Below are 15,087 nucleotides of genomic sequence, written 5' to 3' on the forward strand. Positions count from 1 at the left end.
CTAATACTTCAGATTAATAACACTGTTGCTTTCTAAAGCAAGCAAAAAAATATCAAGGAAAACCTAAACCCGAATCTCTTCCAAGTGAATTGATTTGATTGTATCAAACACTACAGCTAAATACAATAAATTGATTTTGTATCAAGATAGATAACAGCATGACACAGGATCCACTTTCAATGTGACAGCAAAAAATTACTACTATTAGATGAGTGTGTTTTCGAAAGCTATGGTTGATGAGAAGCCTTCCACCAATGCATTTTTATTGAAAATCTCCAGTTTCTTAAAAGACTGCATTGGAAAACAACTACACTCTTATTAAACACAAGAACCAAAATACAGTCAGCTAAATGCGAAAGAAACTTAGTCATTTGCTAGGGACATATAAACTAGCCTGGATGAGGTTCCGGCAGGTAGCATTAGCAACTGTTGCCATATCTGCACTCGGTGAAAGGGGATCAGGAGTTGTCAAAGCAAGGAAGTCCCAAGAGCAGGACACAGGGCTTTATTTTGGCAAATCACAGTGTTTAGTGAGCTAGATGGAATCTAAACCTAGGCAATGGAGGAGAAGAAAGGTGTCAAAAGAGAGGATGCTCAACACAGAAGTCAAGGTCACACACACAAGTTCAGGCAAAGAAAAGCAGAAGGTAGCACTGGAGAAGACAGAGAAAACGCTATGCCAAATTGCAATATTTCTTTGAAACTAAACACAGAATCAATTTTGTTTCCTCAATAACAGCAACAAGATGGCCTTGTGTTCCTCTGTGGAACAAAAAAAAGTATTGGTGTGTCTGGAGTTCTGGGAAGCTTTCAGTCAGCTGCATTTCGACTTACTCCTTGTGCAAATGCATTGTTATATAACTTCTGTTTCACGACCATTTCATTTCTAAACTGCATTTGGGATAAATCATGTTTGAGTAGAAGGACACTGTTGTATACAGGGTGCATGGAATTTCATAGCTATTCATTTTCCTGATGCACATTTTTCAAGTTATCTGCTTATAATAGCTGGAGGCAATCCAGTGGAATTGTATCAGCTTCTGCTACCTAATTCCGTTGTGAAGATTTGTTTGAATCCTGTCAAGTATTCTCTGCTTATTTCTCTGTTCAGCCTTCCAAGTATGCAAGGATTCTGATAACCAGGTCAGAAACTGACATACAGATGTGATGACTACTCATAGCAGCAAATGAAGCCAGTAAGATCTCTGTTTTCAACAATTAGTCCTAGATTCTTCAGATTGAGCAGTCAGGATGAATAAGAATTTTCAACTTTTGTCTCCAACTCTAAGGAGGGTGTAATATGGTTCCCTGACTCCTCTGCCTTACCCTTCTGCCCTGTTCTTCTGTAGACTCTACCTTTAATTCATTTTCCTCATCCTGCTCCATCCCAGTCTTCATTTCTCAGATCCTCTGATTCTTGTGTGTGCCTATTAAACACAAATCTTCACTTTATAGACTGAATCTGGGTTCTTCCAGATCCCTCAGTCATGTTCTGAATAAAGGTTCTTCCTCCCCAACTTTCCTCCCCTCCCCATATACACACCTAACTGGGATACTAAATGCACCTGGAGGTCTGCTGCTTGACCTCTTGCCATTGGACTCAGAAAGACAACACAGAGGAAAGGATGCGATAACACTGATGAGACTGCCATCCCACCTCCAGCACTCTTCCCATACTACACCAGATTATGCAGACAGCAGCAAGCATTGTAGGATAATAGGGATTTACTTATGTGACTCTGCAAAAGTACATTTAGCTTGTCTGCTAACAGCAAGGCCATTTGGTGCAAACGAGTAACAACAACAATGAAGATGATTACTTGAAATTCCCTTCAAAACCTCAGAATGTGCATCTTGAGAAGGAAATATTCAACCTGGAAGGTGCAGTTTGGCAAAATAAGGAACAATTGAAATATTGGTTTAACATAAGCCAACAGGCAACATTAATGACAGACCCTACTACTGTGTCTCTTCATGATTCCTTAGAACTTACCCCTTGAAGCACCTTGGATACTTTACTTCCACTTCAGTGTTTAATGTCAGTTGCCCGCAGCCATTAAATACTGTCATCACCTTACAGAATTTGTTCTTTGCAATAAACTAGCTGCTTCTAAGTTATCACGAAAATGGTATCTAGTACCTTTGAAGGACTAAAAACGAACTTTTCTGGACAAGTCATATCAAGCTTTGCTGCAAACAGTCTAAATTCAAGAACTTTCTAATAGCAAGACACTTTCCCTTAGTATTATCCTCAATCCTGTCTTCCTCCAAACGTATCCAAAAACATTACAACATCTGATGAGGATGAGGACAAAAAGAATGTTGCCAAATTATTAAAGCATAGCCCATCAAGGTATCACAAAAAGGAGAGCTAGAAGTGCTGCAGAGAAATAGTCTTGACACTTCACTCGTGTCACATTCTTGATATTCTACATGTCCTTAAGCTTCAAATGAAACTTTTTACAGTCTTCTCAGACAACCTATTACAGTGCTTATCCATCCTAAATGGTAAAGAATATTGCTCTAATTTTTCAACAAATGGCTTGTCAAAAGTAGTCTCAACACAGAACCTCACTGCTTAAGACATAACCAAGTTTTACATTAAGAATGATATATTTCCTAAAATCAGTATTTCCATGTGTGTTGGTTCAACTGAAATCAAGTTACCTTTCTTCATGTAGTTAGAAACTTTTCGCCCTGGGATAAAGTCAATGTTTTCTTCAAGCAGCTTTCCAGTGTTGGGGATTTGGTATGAAAAGAATGTAAGACTTCATTAGTATCTTGGCAGTTGCCAGTGGGATGAAGGTCTTTCCAGTTGTCCATCTGCAGGATGGATAGCACCAGGGAGGAGCAGATACTATACTGCTGACCCTATCTGGCCAACAGGAGTATTTCATACCATGAACATCATGCCCTATATGTAAGTAGGATGTTGCCAGTTCCTGCCCTCTTCCCTTATGGCTGCCATCCAGGAAGGTTCCCGGTCCTCTGCCCGCTCCCATTTCTGCTCCTGATGCCCATTCTGATCTATGTGTTTTGACTGGACCTGCTATACTTGCAGTGTCATCCCTTTGGCCTTCATAGCTGGACATGGTGTTCCAGCAGCCAAATATTTTCCTGTATCACTCTTCTTTTATTATTGTTCTATTAAATCTCTTCCCATTTCAACCCACAAGTCATTCCTCTTTTTGCCTTTCTTCCTCCTGGGGATGGAAAGGTGAGAGAGAGCAGCTGTTCAGTGTTTTACCTGCTGCCCTGGGTTAAACAGTTAACACCATGTTTATTTCAAATTAGCGCAGGATTCAAGTATTAGGCTTGCAGTAACACATTTGAATTGTGAATAAAATAATTGGAAAGAATTTTCTGATATCTTAGTATCATGCCAGAAGTGGACTAAGGTAGAGAATACGCTATTAAGAACAGTCTCCATTGGCTTACATATCAGTAAATGTTGTTATGCAAAGTATCTTTTGGTTTTTTTTCTGTTGCAGTCATTCTGCCTGTTTTGTGGATTTTTTTTTTCCTCTTTATTTTTTTTTCTCCACAGAATTACTGGAAAATAATAAATAGTGAAAGACTTGAGCTAACTAAGAGAGAATCTCAGTGACACCTGACAGCCCCAGATAAGGCTTTCAGCCTATAAGACTCTTTCTTATCGCGCTAAAGAGGAAAAAAAAATTAAAAAAAAAAAAATCTATATCCTTATTGTCACAGATTCTCTGCAGTAAATTTTGAGATTTAAATTGATACTTTAATTTCATAAACATGCCAGTGTTAGGAGTTTGGCAATGCTAAGTATTACTGTTACTGCTCTCATGGATGTGATATCTCAGGAGAGTATTTAGCAAGCAGAAGAAAAGGGAGAGCATCTGTGGAGAAGGTGCTTTAAAAGTCTTGTTGGAGTTGGTGCCTTCAGAGACATATCTATCTATGAAGGATACCACACATTATACTATTGCAAAAGATATGGATATACTGTAAAAACCAAAATCACTCCAGACCTGACTGCTTGAGTGATTGCTGGAAATTTGCCTTTCAGCAACAGAAGCTTATCTGCTGCAAAACTGTGAAAAGGGTTAGTTCCCTACAGAGGATCAACAGGACTAATCTGTTTTCTTGTTGTGGAGAGCCAGCACAAAGCCCCCTCAAATGTTACATTAGTGGAAATACAAAAAAAATGTACAACTTTTTACTTTATCTCATTTTCTTGCTTTTGTACCAACAACTTCTCTCAGTATTCTTTTTTTAAGCGTTGCCCTAAATACTGGGCTTTAATACAGTGAGTACAGACAAGCTCAGATTTAGTCTTATATCAGGTTGTTCTGAATGATCATATCACAAATCTGATGTTTTAATCCAGTAACCTGTCAACCTGGACAATATAATTAACTATTCACATTATTAATATTAATTGTACCAAGTGTTCCAACCACAACTTATTTCCAACAATGAACATTTTCTTCAAATCTTCTTTTTCTAGTAGCAGTCTCTAACTGATTAGGCAAGCCTAATAGGATACAGAGTCCATCACCTTTCAGGTCTATACTTCTCATAGCCAAAAGTTCAAGAAATAACAAGATGAAACAGGAATATTGAAGCTACTCTCATCAGTATTTACCTGAAGGCTTTATCTTGCTTCTAATACATTCTCTGACCTGAACACTCTTGTCTGTGATGGTACACATGAAGCCAGTAACATCAACTATTCATGTCAAACTGGCACAGGAAATTAGTCTTGGTACATTGTAACAGTTGTCACAACAAGCAGAATCTGTCAATTCCAATCCTGCACAAAACACTTATTTCTACGCAAAGATTTCAGAATTGCCTAAATGCTGTGTTTAGAGGCATATAAATCAGTAGTCTGATTTTCAGAACTGCTGGATTCCTGCTGTTACTTAGCAGACACACATTAGCACAGTGACCATCGTCTACCAGCTAGCAATCCAACACCTAGAAATCACTGATGATTTTTCTGGTAGGTAAGCAGTTTGTTGGAGAAGACGAAAGGTATGAGGGAGAAGAATCCCTAAATGACTTAGCTAAGCTAAGACTGAAATCTGACACAGGAAAACAAAAACCACTCTGTTAAAGTGGCCAAGCATTGCTCATTCTCAGTTGTGGTTTGACAAAGGCTGCTTCAGTTTCTTTTTTTCTAAGATTATCCAAATGAACTCTTTAAGGATTTTTGAATGTAACAAAAATACCATCTATTCAACTTTTTCTAAGAAAATTTCTCTGGTTCTGTTCTGACAGGGTTTTTATTTTGGTTGGTTTTGTTTGTTTGTTTGGGTTTTGTTTGTTTGTAAGGCTTATTTCTTTAATTTATGTCTTTTACAGATAGCAAAGAATCCAAAGACTTCAAAGAAAACATGATGGTATAACAAACACTGGCACATTTTACCACTATTCTGATCTAATTGAATCTTTTCTTCCAGCTCATTTCATTCTCATGCTGGCTTAGTAGCATTATGACCAAAGATCTGTGACTGTTCAACAAGAAAGCTGATTTCCTAGTAAAGAATGTTGTGGGGTTTTTCCCTACCACCTCAAAACCTAAATCCCGTTTTTACCAGATTCCATTTTACCACAAGCCACATAAAACAAACTTTATGCAAGATCCTGATATATATCAGATAGCATCATGCTTAGCATTGACAAAACATTTCTCATCAATAAAAACAGATCTGAGTTAACTAAACACATCACTGTATGTATGGTCCACCTTTCCTTTTAGTTTTCATACTGAAGACTCAATGCCAATATTGTACCTGTCCAGGGGGTTTAAATGGAATTGCTATCAAATAAGACACAATACTGATGTGAATCAAATGACATAAACTAATATCAACAGGTCCAGTACAACACTTTCCTTCTGCTCCTTCCCAGTCTGAGGCATTCTAAGGGATAACGATGTTCACTATCAGTTCCTCGAACATTAGCACTGTCCTTCACTATAACAGTGTCTCTTTGAAGCAAACCTCCTGCTCTTTTTCACTTCCCAAGCTTTAGTTTGCATCATGAAGTGGTCTCAAAGCATACCAATTGAATTGTTGTCAGAAACTAACCTGGGAGAGGCTCTCTAGGAGCTGTACTGCAACAACTAATGGCAGGCCAATCCACAGGACCAAACTGAAGTCTGTTAAAAATCCCCTCAAAAAAGCATATGGATGCTGTATTCTCAGAATGACATGTTTCCTTGAGCTGAGCCACAAAAATTGTTCTGCACTCCTGGTAATACAGACACACCTAGAAGTTGAAAATCCTCCTTTCTCCAATTTCTCATTTGACTCAGTTTACCTACTTCTGCAAGTAAATGACTCTTCACATTTACCAACACTGCTTTCCATGGATTCCACATAATACTTCCAAGAAAGAGAGAAGTTATAGATACTGTACTTACAGCTCCTCTGCTTCTCAGCAGCCCCTGTTGAACACAGAGCTCTAGGGTAAGATGGCAGACAGCATGTTTATTGCAGATTTTGGGGGGGACTTGTTAACTTCCTTTTCATTAAGAAAAAATATTTTTTGTTATATATTTACAAACTAAAGAAGGAAATCACATGTGAATAGACTCCTCCTTTAAAATATACTGCTGTTAAACATTTATGAATTCTTATAGGACCCTAAAGTAGTCAGAACTCAGGGACAGATGTACCTAGATCTTTTTCAAAGGCAACTGAAAGGCTTCTACACAACTCCCATTTTCCCACAACACTTCATTGTTAGAACAGAAAACAGAAACTTAACATTTGTTCAGAACAACCTCTGAATGAAACACACAGTCACTCCTCCAGACAACTAAAGGTTTGTAACCCACTTTTCGTTAGCCCACGTGTCTCCACAGCTGGCTCCTGGCTTCGTCACTTGGTCTTGGCCAACTGAAAAATGTTTTGAGTTGACGCAAGTCTAGACAGTCACACTTGGGCCTTAGAAATTTCATTCCATTACACTGAGGTTTGGCTGGCAGCTCCCTGATGTTCACTGTAGGCTGTGTATGAACTCTGAGACCTTGCTGGTCTGTATACAAACTAGAGTTTCCAGCTTTTGATTGTAATTTCTTTGCCTGCTGTACCCTGAATTCTCTGGCATCTTTTCTTCTTGACTTAGTTGCTCTTCAGGAGTGGAGCAATCTCTGCACCTTTCTAAAGGATTCCACCCGAACTCGTCATTTATAGCAACGTAAAATCATTGTGAGATAATGTAAAACAAACAAAACCTCAAAAACACCTGTCTCAGCACAGCTAAATATTCAGCCTTGTAGAATTTGTGAGAGGCCTTTTCAGAAACTCATATTTAAAAAAAAAAAAAAACCAAAACAAAACAACACCTGCTTGATTTTATTACTATTTTTTACTTTATTTCAGAGAAATTCATTGATTAATTCAATTGACAAAAGTTCATCCAAGCATGACTTGTTAAGCTTCACACAATCCACAATGAAGACGAGCAACAGTGTGTGACAAAACTTTAGGCTTATTCAGCTTCTGAACTACTGAGCAAAAACATATTCCAGAATGAGATGAAGATGAGCTATAGCATTTGCTGTCAAACATTTATTCAAAATATTCTCTGTCCGCTGGTGTAATGTCAGCCTTCTTAAAGAACACTATTTTTAAAAATCTTACTATCTTTCTTGAATGTAGTGATTATTAACATCATGCTATCGGCTTATGTCTAGAAAAGACAGTAAAAAAAATTACACTTGGCATTTTCACAAGTAATGTTAAAATAATGATCCTTCTTATTTCTGCTCTGCTGTGCATTGTTTTTCTTTTTAAAAAGTTACCTTTTTAAACTAGATTGAATTTAAAGTTTTGGGGTTTTTTTAATTATTTTTGTTTTAAATGTAAAAAAATTCCCAGTAGTCCTTGCTTTTGCTTCTAAATTTCAACTTCATAAAGTTCCACTCAGCCCATTTCTCCAGTCTAAACAGGTCTAGACTGTGGCAGCCTCACTGCTACTGGATTTGTCAACACCTATTAAATATCTACAAAGACTATCACATATTTTTCTACAGTAAGTAGCCTAAATTAGATCTAATACCCACGGTTGTACAGGAAAACTTTATAACTGTCATTTTGTTTATTTGACCAACACAGTGGAAATTGTCTCCCTGTGTCATAGTGCATTTAATCTCTCTCTTCAATGTTCTTGAAATGAAGGATCTTATGGGTTTACCAGTTAGACTTGCTGGATGTTTTTTCAGGGAATTTGCAAAACTTGTATCTTCCCAAGTAAAACATCAATTTCCACAGTAATGAAGTGTGAATAACATGCATTTCCAAGGGAGAGAATCACATTGAAGAAAGCTCATACAAAGGAGGTAAGCTTTCCATGCAATTCAATAAATTAGATTAAATTTCTGTTATCTAGGAAATAAAGAAACTTTAGTATGTTTCTTAGGACACTCATGCACAACTATCAGTATTTTGAAGACACTTTCAATAGCAAACGGCAAATCACTTCTACTAATTTCAGTGGGGGTTTGAAATTCAGTTGAGAAAAATTATATTACCTGACCAATTTGCAAACTGCATATTCAAAGAAAAAGAGTAGGTTATGCTTGAGCTACCTTCCTGAGTTCCAACAGTAAGGCTACATCAAAAAGATAAGTAAACAAACATAAGTTGCTCACATAAAACAGTGATGAAGAATGTGAGACAGAAAATTATTTTAAAGTTTTAAGGATTTACTAACAGGTCAGTATAGTTCTAAAGTCCAAAGGTTATTTGTTTGTGCAAAGACACAGCTTCCAGATATGTTACATGTACATGCATGCAATCTACTTTCTTGCTTGCTCAGACTTTCCATTCTATGGCACTATTTTGTCTGAATTCTTTCAAAAGAAATCATGGAAACTGTAGCTGAGTCTCCAAAGTGTCTCAGAGATTTTGTCTTCATCTCTGGAAGGAAAAAACCAAACCAAACCGAAAAAAAACCACAACAGCCCACAAACACACACACTCATAAAACTAAACCAAACCAACAAACAAAATCACCAAAACTAACCCTCTCACTTTCATCAGCTTCTGTTTTGAGGAACTACATGATATGGTCATGAGAAATTCAGAAATTCAAAACACATTAATATGTGCTTAAAATTATCAGACACTGAAGACCTCAAAGATATGCAGGCGTCTAACTGCCTCCTGTACAAAAGGGGTGACCGGCTGATGGATCTGGCCCAGAAGGAATATGCTCAGCTGGAGGGATGGAGCAGTACAGAACATGACCGGGCTGCTATGCAATGTGTGATGAAATTTTAATACTCAGCAGGCTGAGTAATGAACTGCACAGAGTTTGCCAACAGGGAAACACTGTAGCTTGGAAGAATTCCTAAAGTTTTGTCCTACTTCATGGTCTAAGCGTTTTATTCAGCTTTATGAGAAGCCATTGATTCCCACATCTATTCACAGCCAAGACTCTGTTCCTGAAGCGAAGGCACTCAAGTCATTTTGGTAAAATTGCTAGTGAATATAGTCCTCTAACCCTCTAAAAAACAACTACCGATCAAGGATATAACAAACAACATTTACTTTAGTTATTTTGATAGGGCCCAGCAGTCAAACAGACCAGAAATGATGAACACTATTTGAGCTGTGGTGTTTCCTCACATGCCCAAGATGAATTCTTCAAAGCTAGCAAATGGTCCTAAGGAAGAGCCAAGCATTTGCGTCCCTTCAGTTGAACGAGGCTTGTCACCATCAGAACTTTGGATAGAGCAGTCAATTCTGGCTAATCTAGCCTCTTCTGAATAAACTGGCATGTCTACAGACAAGCTCCAATATAGAGATACCATTTCATATCACAGTAACCACGAATGCCAGAGTCCTTCCTGGCTACTTAGACCTTCTGCTCAGCAGGCATGGAGCTATGGAGCTATACCAACGTAAGGTGCAGCGATTCCTGGCACGGATTTAGGCAGAGTTGCATTGTGCTGTGCAAATTCACTTAACATTACTTTCTGGATCCTAATTTCTGTGACAATGAAAGGTTATACAGGAAGTCCTTCAGGAGTGAAAATTGAGCCACATGGAGCTTCACAGTCCAGCTGGATATACAACTCCCTATGGACCAAGTGTCAAGTATGGAAGACTAGTACAGAAAGCAACATAGGAGCCAGAAATAACAGCTCATTAGTATGTTCATAAAAACCTGGTTCTAAGGGCACAATCTTAAGACATACAGGAAGACTCCATGAAACTACTAGCCCAAGCATGTAAAGCTGGGAACAAGTTTCCTGGTATCTCCAAAATGAAGGGCACTCTAAGTACTTGTTATGAGTATCTGCAGTTGTTTAAAAGATGTTAGAGCAAGGTACGGCAGAAAACACTACTGTACACTGATTTAGCCTGACTAAAGTCGCAAATATGGAAAGCTGTTCCACATACCAGTTTTAGATACTTAGATGCTAACAGACGTAAGTAACAGATATTAACAAGAAAAAATTCTTTTAGCTATTTTTAATGAAATATTTTAAACTGGCAAAAATGCCTTACTTTCCAATACAAAAATGTGCTGATTACAATCAGTCCAGTTTAAATATTTCTTGATAAGAATCTGAGTAATAAACTTATGTGTCATCAGACAACAGTGACATCACTGAAGGTGGTATATTCACTTCTACTGAACACTAACAGCTAGGATTCCACTTTGAGTAATGACAGTATTTAAAGCAAATGCAACTGATTTAAAGATTGTTTTTAAAAGCTCTTTGTCAATAAGCACCTAGTAATAACAGCTGTAAGTTCTGATTTTAGTTTGTGTTCCACCAGAAAAGCGTGCTTAAAATAATGGATTAGTTATTCAGTAGCTAAATAAAGGTGCCAAAATATTCAAATTACCCTGTGTGAGTATGAAACATTTTTAAAGCATTTACTATTTACCACAAAATTACTCTCATTGTTTTAAAGCAGGTATGTCCAAAAAGTTTAGTTTTAGGGGCTCTTACCTATGAAAAAAGTATTTTTAATCAAGCCTCTTCTGCTCCCACAGACTCCAAAAGACTATAAGAAGTTAGATTTTTTTTTTCTTAACAAATATTATTCCACTATGTAATCATTTATCTTTCAAGTCTTTGTCTCACTATACAATGTCAAAGGAACACTCTCAAATGTGGGTGACCACTGGAAATTCAGCACGGAAGCCACACTTATATTTGATTTAACTTTAGATTCATGTTAGTCCTATCCCCTACTATTATAATTTAGTATTAAAAAAAAAACAAAACGAAACAAAATACAAAAAACTAGCAGAAAATTCAAGCTCATTTAATATGTACAGGAGAAACAACAATGCAGCATAAACAACATTTCATTATTATTAATGTCCTTTTTAAATAACTTGTCAAGTCTAAGAACAGCTATCTAATTGTAAGCTTTCAATGTTATCTTCTGGAGCACAGTATTTCAGTATTTGATAAAATGTTTTTAGTTAAAATGCTAGAAATTTTAAACTCTCATATGTAAAACACTTCTGGGGCAAATTACAGATGTCAAAAATTTTCATGAAATCTCCTCAGCTATTCTAGATGCTAGTTTATTCCACAGAGGTTAATAGTCAATATTAAGCTTCTCAAATAACTGGAGCCTCTTAAGAAATAGCTGAGTGACCTTGACACCAATAGGAAAGAAGTTCACCAAGAAAGTATTTCCTTCCGAACAAGAAATTTCCCAACCTCTGTATCACCGGCTGGAATAATCCTAAAATAATATTACTATTCAAACATAGCTCAGTATTATTCAAACATATTTCAGATTTGTTTGGTTGGGGTTTTTTTAATGTAGTCATACCATACTTAAAATTTAAAAGGCTGAGAGAGTGCATTTAAGGTGCAAATGTAGTACTGCACTGAATTGCTAAATATTATCTTCTCTGTGTTTAAATAATATAGTTTCTTTAATGTTAATGTAAGTCTAGTTGGAGGAGAACATTATATAGAATAAAGTAAGATTTTATCTTGGGAAGTTAATTCTCACTTAATTTATTAAGCATGTTTATCGTCAACTTCATGTACAGTTTCAACTTCTGCTGAATTAGTAAAAGATTCTTGTGACTTCTTCCATTTTAATTGTGCTGTTAAACTCAGCATTTCTGTTGCATCTCTGTCATTCTACTGAGTTTTTATTTCCTACTTATCATGGAAAAAATAATTTATTTGATTGAAGTGTAGTCTGAATTGCTTAAACTGAGGAAGACTTTCTTTCAGTAGTGATAGATTTTTTTTCTAGATTTTCTACCAGTACCACACAAAACTTCACACTAAGCTTGGCATATTGTACTTCATCTTACATATTCAAAAGATATCACATTTAATATTTCCACAGATAAAAACAGATAATATGTCCATAAAGCATATTTTTTCTTGATCCTTCAAACTCAAGTAATATAATATTTTCTTTATTATGTTCACTTGAGAAAACAAAGAAATACATACCAAGAAGCTCAAAACTACAAAATCTTTACTAAACTGACGAGGATACCAGCTTCTTTCTGTTACAATGTCTTAAATAATCTCACCATTACCCAAACAATGTACCAGAACAATTTCTTAAATTGAAAACAGCAAATGTTTGAAAAACGAGTGACCCTTATCTTATCATTACATTTTGACATCAGGTCAGCAGCTTTAAGTAATTATCTCAATAGCTTTTAATACCTTGAAAAATGAAATTACAATAAAACAAGTTGATAAAACTTATCAATACATCTCGGCAAATATGAAGATACAAAGGTTTGGCTGAAAATTATAGCTGTTTTGGTAGTGGAAACAGGAGTTTTTCTGTTAATCCATTCAGACTACAGGAAATCAATGAATAATAAATGTGAGTACTATTTTGTTACTGGGAAAATAAAACAAAACAAAACAAAAACACCACAGATGCCAAATTACATGAAAATAAGGATCTTCTTGAAATTTTCATTTTAAAAGGCAAATGAAAAAGCAAATTTTAAAACTCTACTAAAATCTCATGCTCCGTGGTCTAAAACTTTTTATTAGAAGATGATCAATCTTGTTCTCAGTGATAATCCGTAATAGTGACAAAATTCATTGCATTACAAAGAAATTAGCAATTCATACTTTACCTAATGCTGCTCATGCTTCCAGTTTCTGATCCAAGCTTACATCTCTCCAGCTGGCTCGCTACAATCTGACGTTCCGCCTCAAGTTCTCGAGTCAGTCTCTCAAACTGCAGTTCCTGAAAAAAATAAATGAAACCATTTGTTTTGACTTGTCTTGAGATTAAAAAGGAATTTCAGTACATAACATTATAATTTGTGCAAGAATTGTTAGTATAATACCTTATAGGAAAGTTACGGGTTTCTTCCCTTTTTAAAGACATTTGTAGTCCAAATTTTTGTGGTAACACCTACTCGTTCTTTCATTCACTCTAGTGATATATGTCAGAATGAGCCATTTTATCAGGAATGGAATTTCCAAATACATTCAACAATTCAGGCCTATGTCAAAATCATTTATAGTTCCTGTAGGTCTCTTAGTAGCATATAAATGTGTTCATAACACACCTATGCAAGTATGATCACAAATGAAAACCATTTGTGTTACTTGAAAAAATTATGAAGTTCTGCAGATGATCATGCGGAGACAAGAGCTTTTGTAGTCAAAAAGTTAACTATCACAGTACACACTAATGAAATAAATTAAATTGAGGACGTGTTGTTATGGACTGAATACAATTTAATTTTCCATTTAATGATGCACAGAAGGGAAACTCAAGTAGTTTTGGACAAAAGCCATGCTAAAAATCCTAAAACAAATTGAATGCATTTCCTTTTATTCTGTCAAGGAAGCCAAACCAGTCCCACCAGATAAGATTTATCCACCGAGCTTGTAAATGTACTTCTAAAGAGTTTTTTGTTTCATACATTAGAGACCATTTTTTTATTAAAAAAAAAAAAAAAAGGCAAAACCAACACAAGTAAAATCTACAATATAGCTTAGAGAACTAGATTTCACACATATGGTAGTAGTAATTTTATCAAATATAAAATTGAAACATTTTTAGGGAATTATGTTTGTTGTACATTTGCCAAATGTTGCTACCCTTTCATTTTTGTCATAGTTACTTGAAATCATTTTCACAGGTAAAGGGAAACAGCTCTCTCACCCTTTTTTCTTTGGTGTTTTTGAAGGCTGAAGAAAAAAATATTATGAGGATCCACTCACTAAGTTATTCCTGTGTCTACACAAATGCACCTATTATCTCTTTCTCCCTCTTTTCTTTCAAAAAAAGACCTCGTTCACCACAATGCAGGGATATGGGAGAGAGTTTCTTGAATAACTCCTCAGGAATGGAATGAAGTAGAATTGAATGGCTTGGGTTGGAAGTGACCTTCAAAGGTCAGTTAGTCCAAACCCCACTGGAATAAACAGAGTCACCTTCAACCAGATCAGGTTGCTCAGATCCCCATCCAACCTGGTCTTGAATGTCTCCAGGGATGGGGCACCTATCAGTTCTCTGGGCAACCTATGCCAGTGTTTCACCATCCTCATTGTAAAAAATTTCTTCTTCATGTCTAGCCTGAATCTCCCGTTCTTTAGGTTAAAATCATTATGCCTTGTGCTGTTAAAAATGGCCCCGCTAAACAGTCTGTCCCCATCTTTCTTATAGGCCCCTTTTAAGTCCTGAAAGATCACAATAAGGTCTGGCAAAGTCTTCTCCAGGCTGGAGAATGTCTTGCCTAGCAGAAAAATGGCACTTGGAAATTACTTGGGTCACGACTTATGTCCACCAACTGTTGCTGAAGCACACAGTATATCAGAAAAAGGAAGAGAAAATACAGATAGAGGGAAGTGTTCAAAAGTTTTCCCCCCATCTGCTACCTAAAACCTCTGACCAACAAGCCAAGGACACATGGAGGCGCTAAACTTTTAAAACCTCTGAAATGCGGCAAGTCATAACTCAAATGTAACAAGGAAATGGCTGGTGGTTGCTCTACCTAATTCAGCTAGATCATTCCCCTTTGTTTCTCTGACCTGCATTACAAGTAAGGGACGGAAGTCCACAAAAGTTATGTACAGCATGAAATAGCCCATGTATACTCCAATGCCCACTGACTAAT

General features: G+C 36.5%; 1 protein-coding gene across 18 annotated transcripts in view; it reads right to left on the reverse strand.

The window, feature by feature from the left end:
- CTNND2 (catenin delta 2) overlaps nt 1-15,087 on the reverse strand; it is a 650,551-nt gene that overhangs the window by 393,132 nt on the left and 242,332 nt on the right. For all 18 annotated transcript variants that reach the window (XM_071804478.1, XM_071804466.1, XM_071804465.1 and 15 more), the window contains one exon: nt 13,090-13,202. In XM_071804478.1, the coding sequence (XP_071660579.1) occupies nt 13,090-13,202 (113 nt within the window). The remainder of the gene's footprint in view (nt 1-13,089; nt 13,203-15,087) is intronic.

The sequence above is a fragment of the Patagioenas fasciata genome, chromosome 2 (genome assembly GCF_037038585.1).
Source record: "Patagioenas fasciata isolate bPatFas1 chromosome 2, bPatFas1.hap1, whole genome shotgun sequence".
NCBI lineage: Eukaryota > Metazoa > Chordata > Aves > Columbiformes > Columbidae > Patagioenas > Patagioenas fasciata.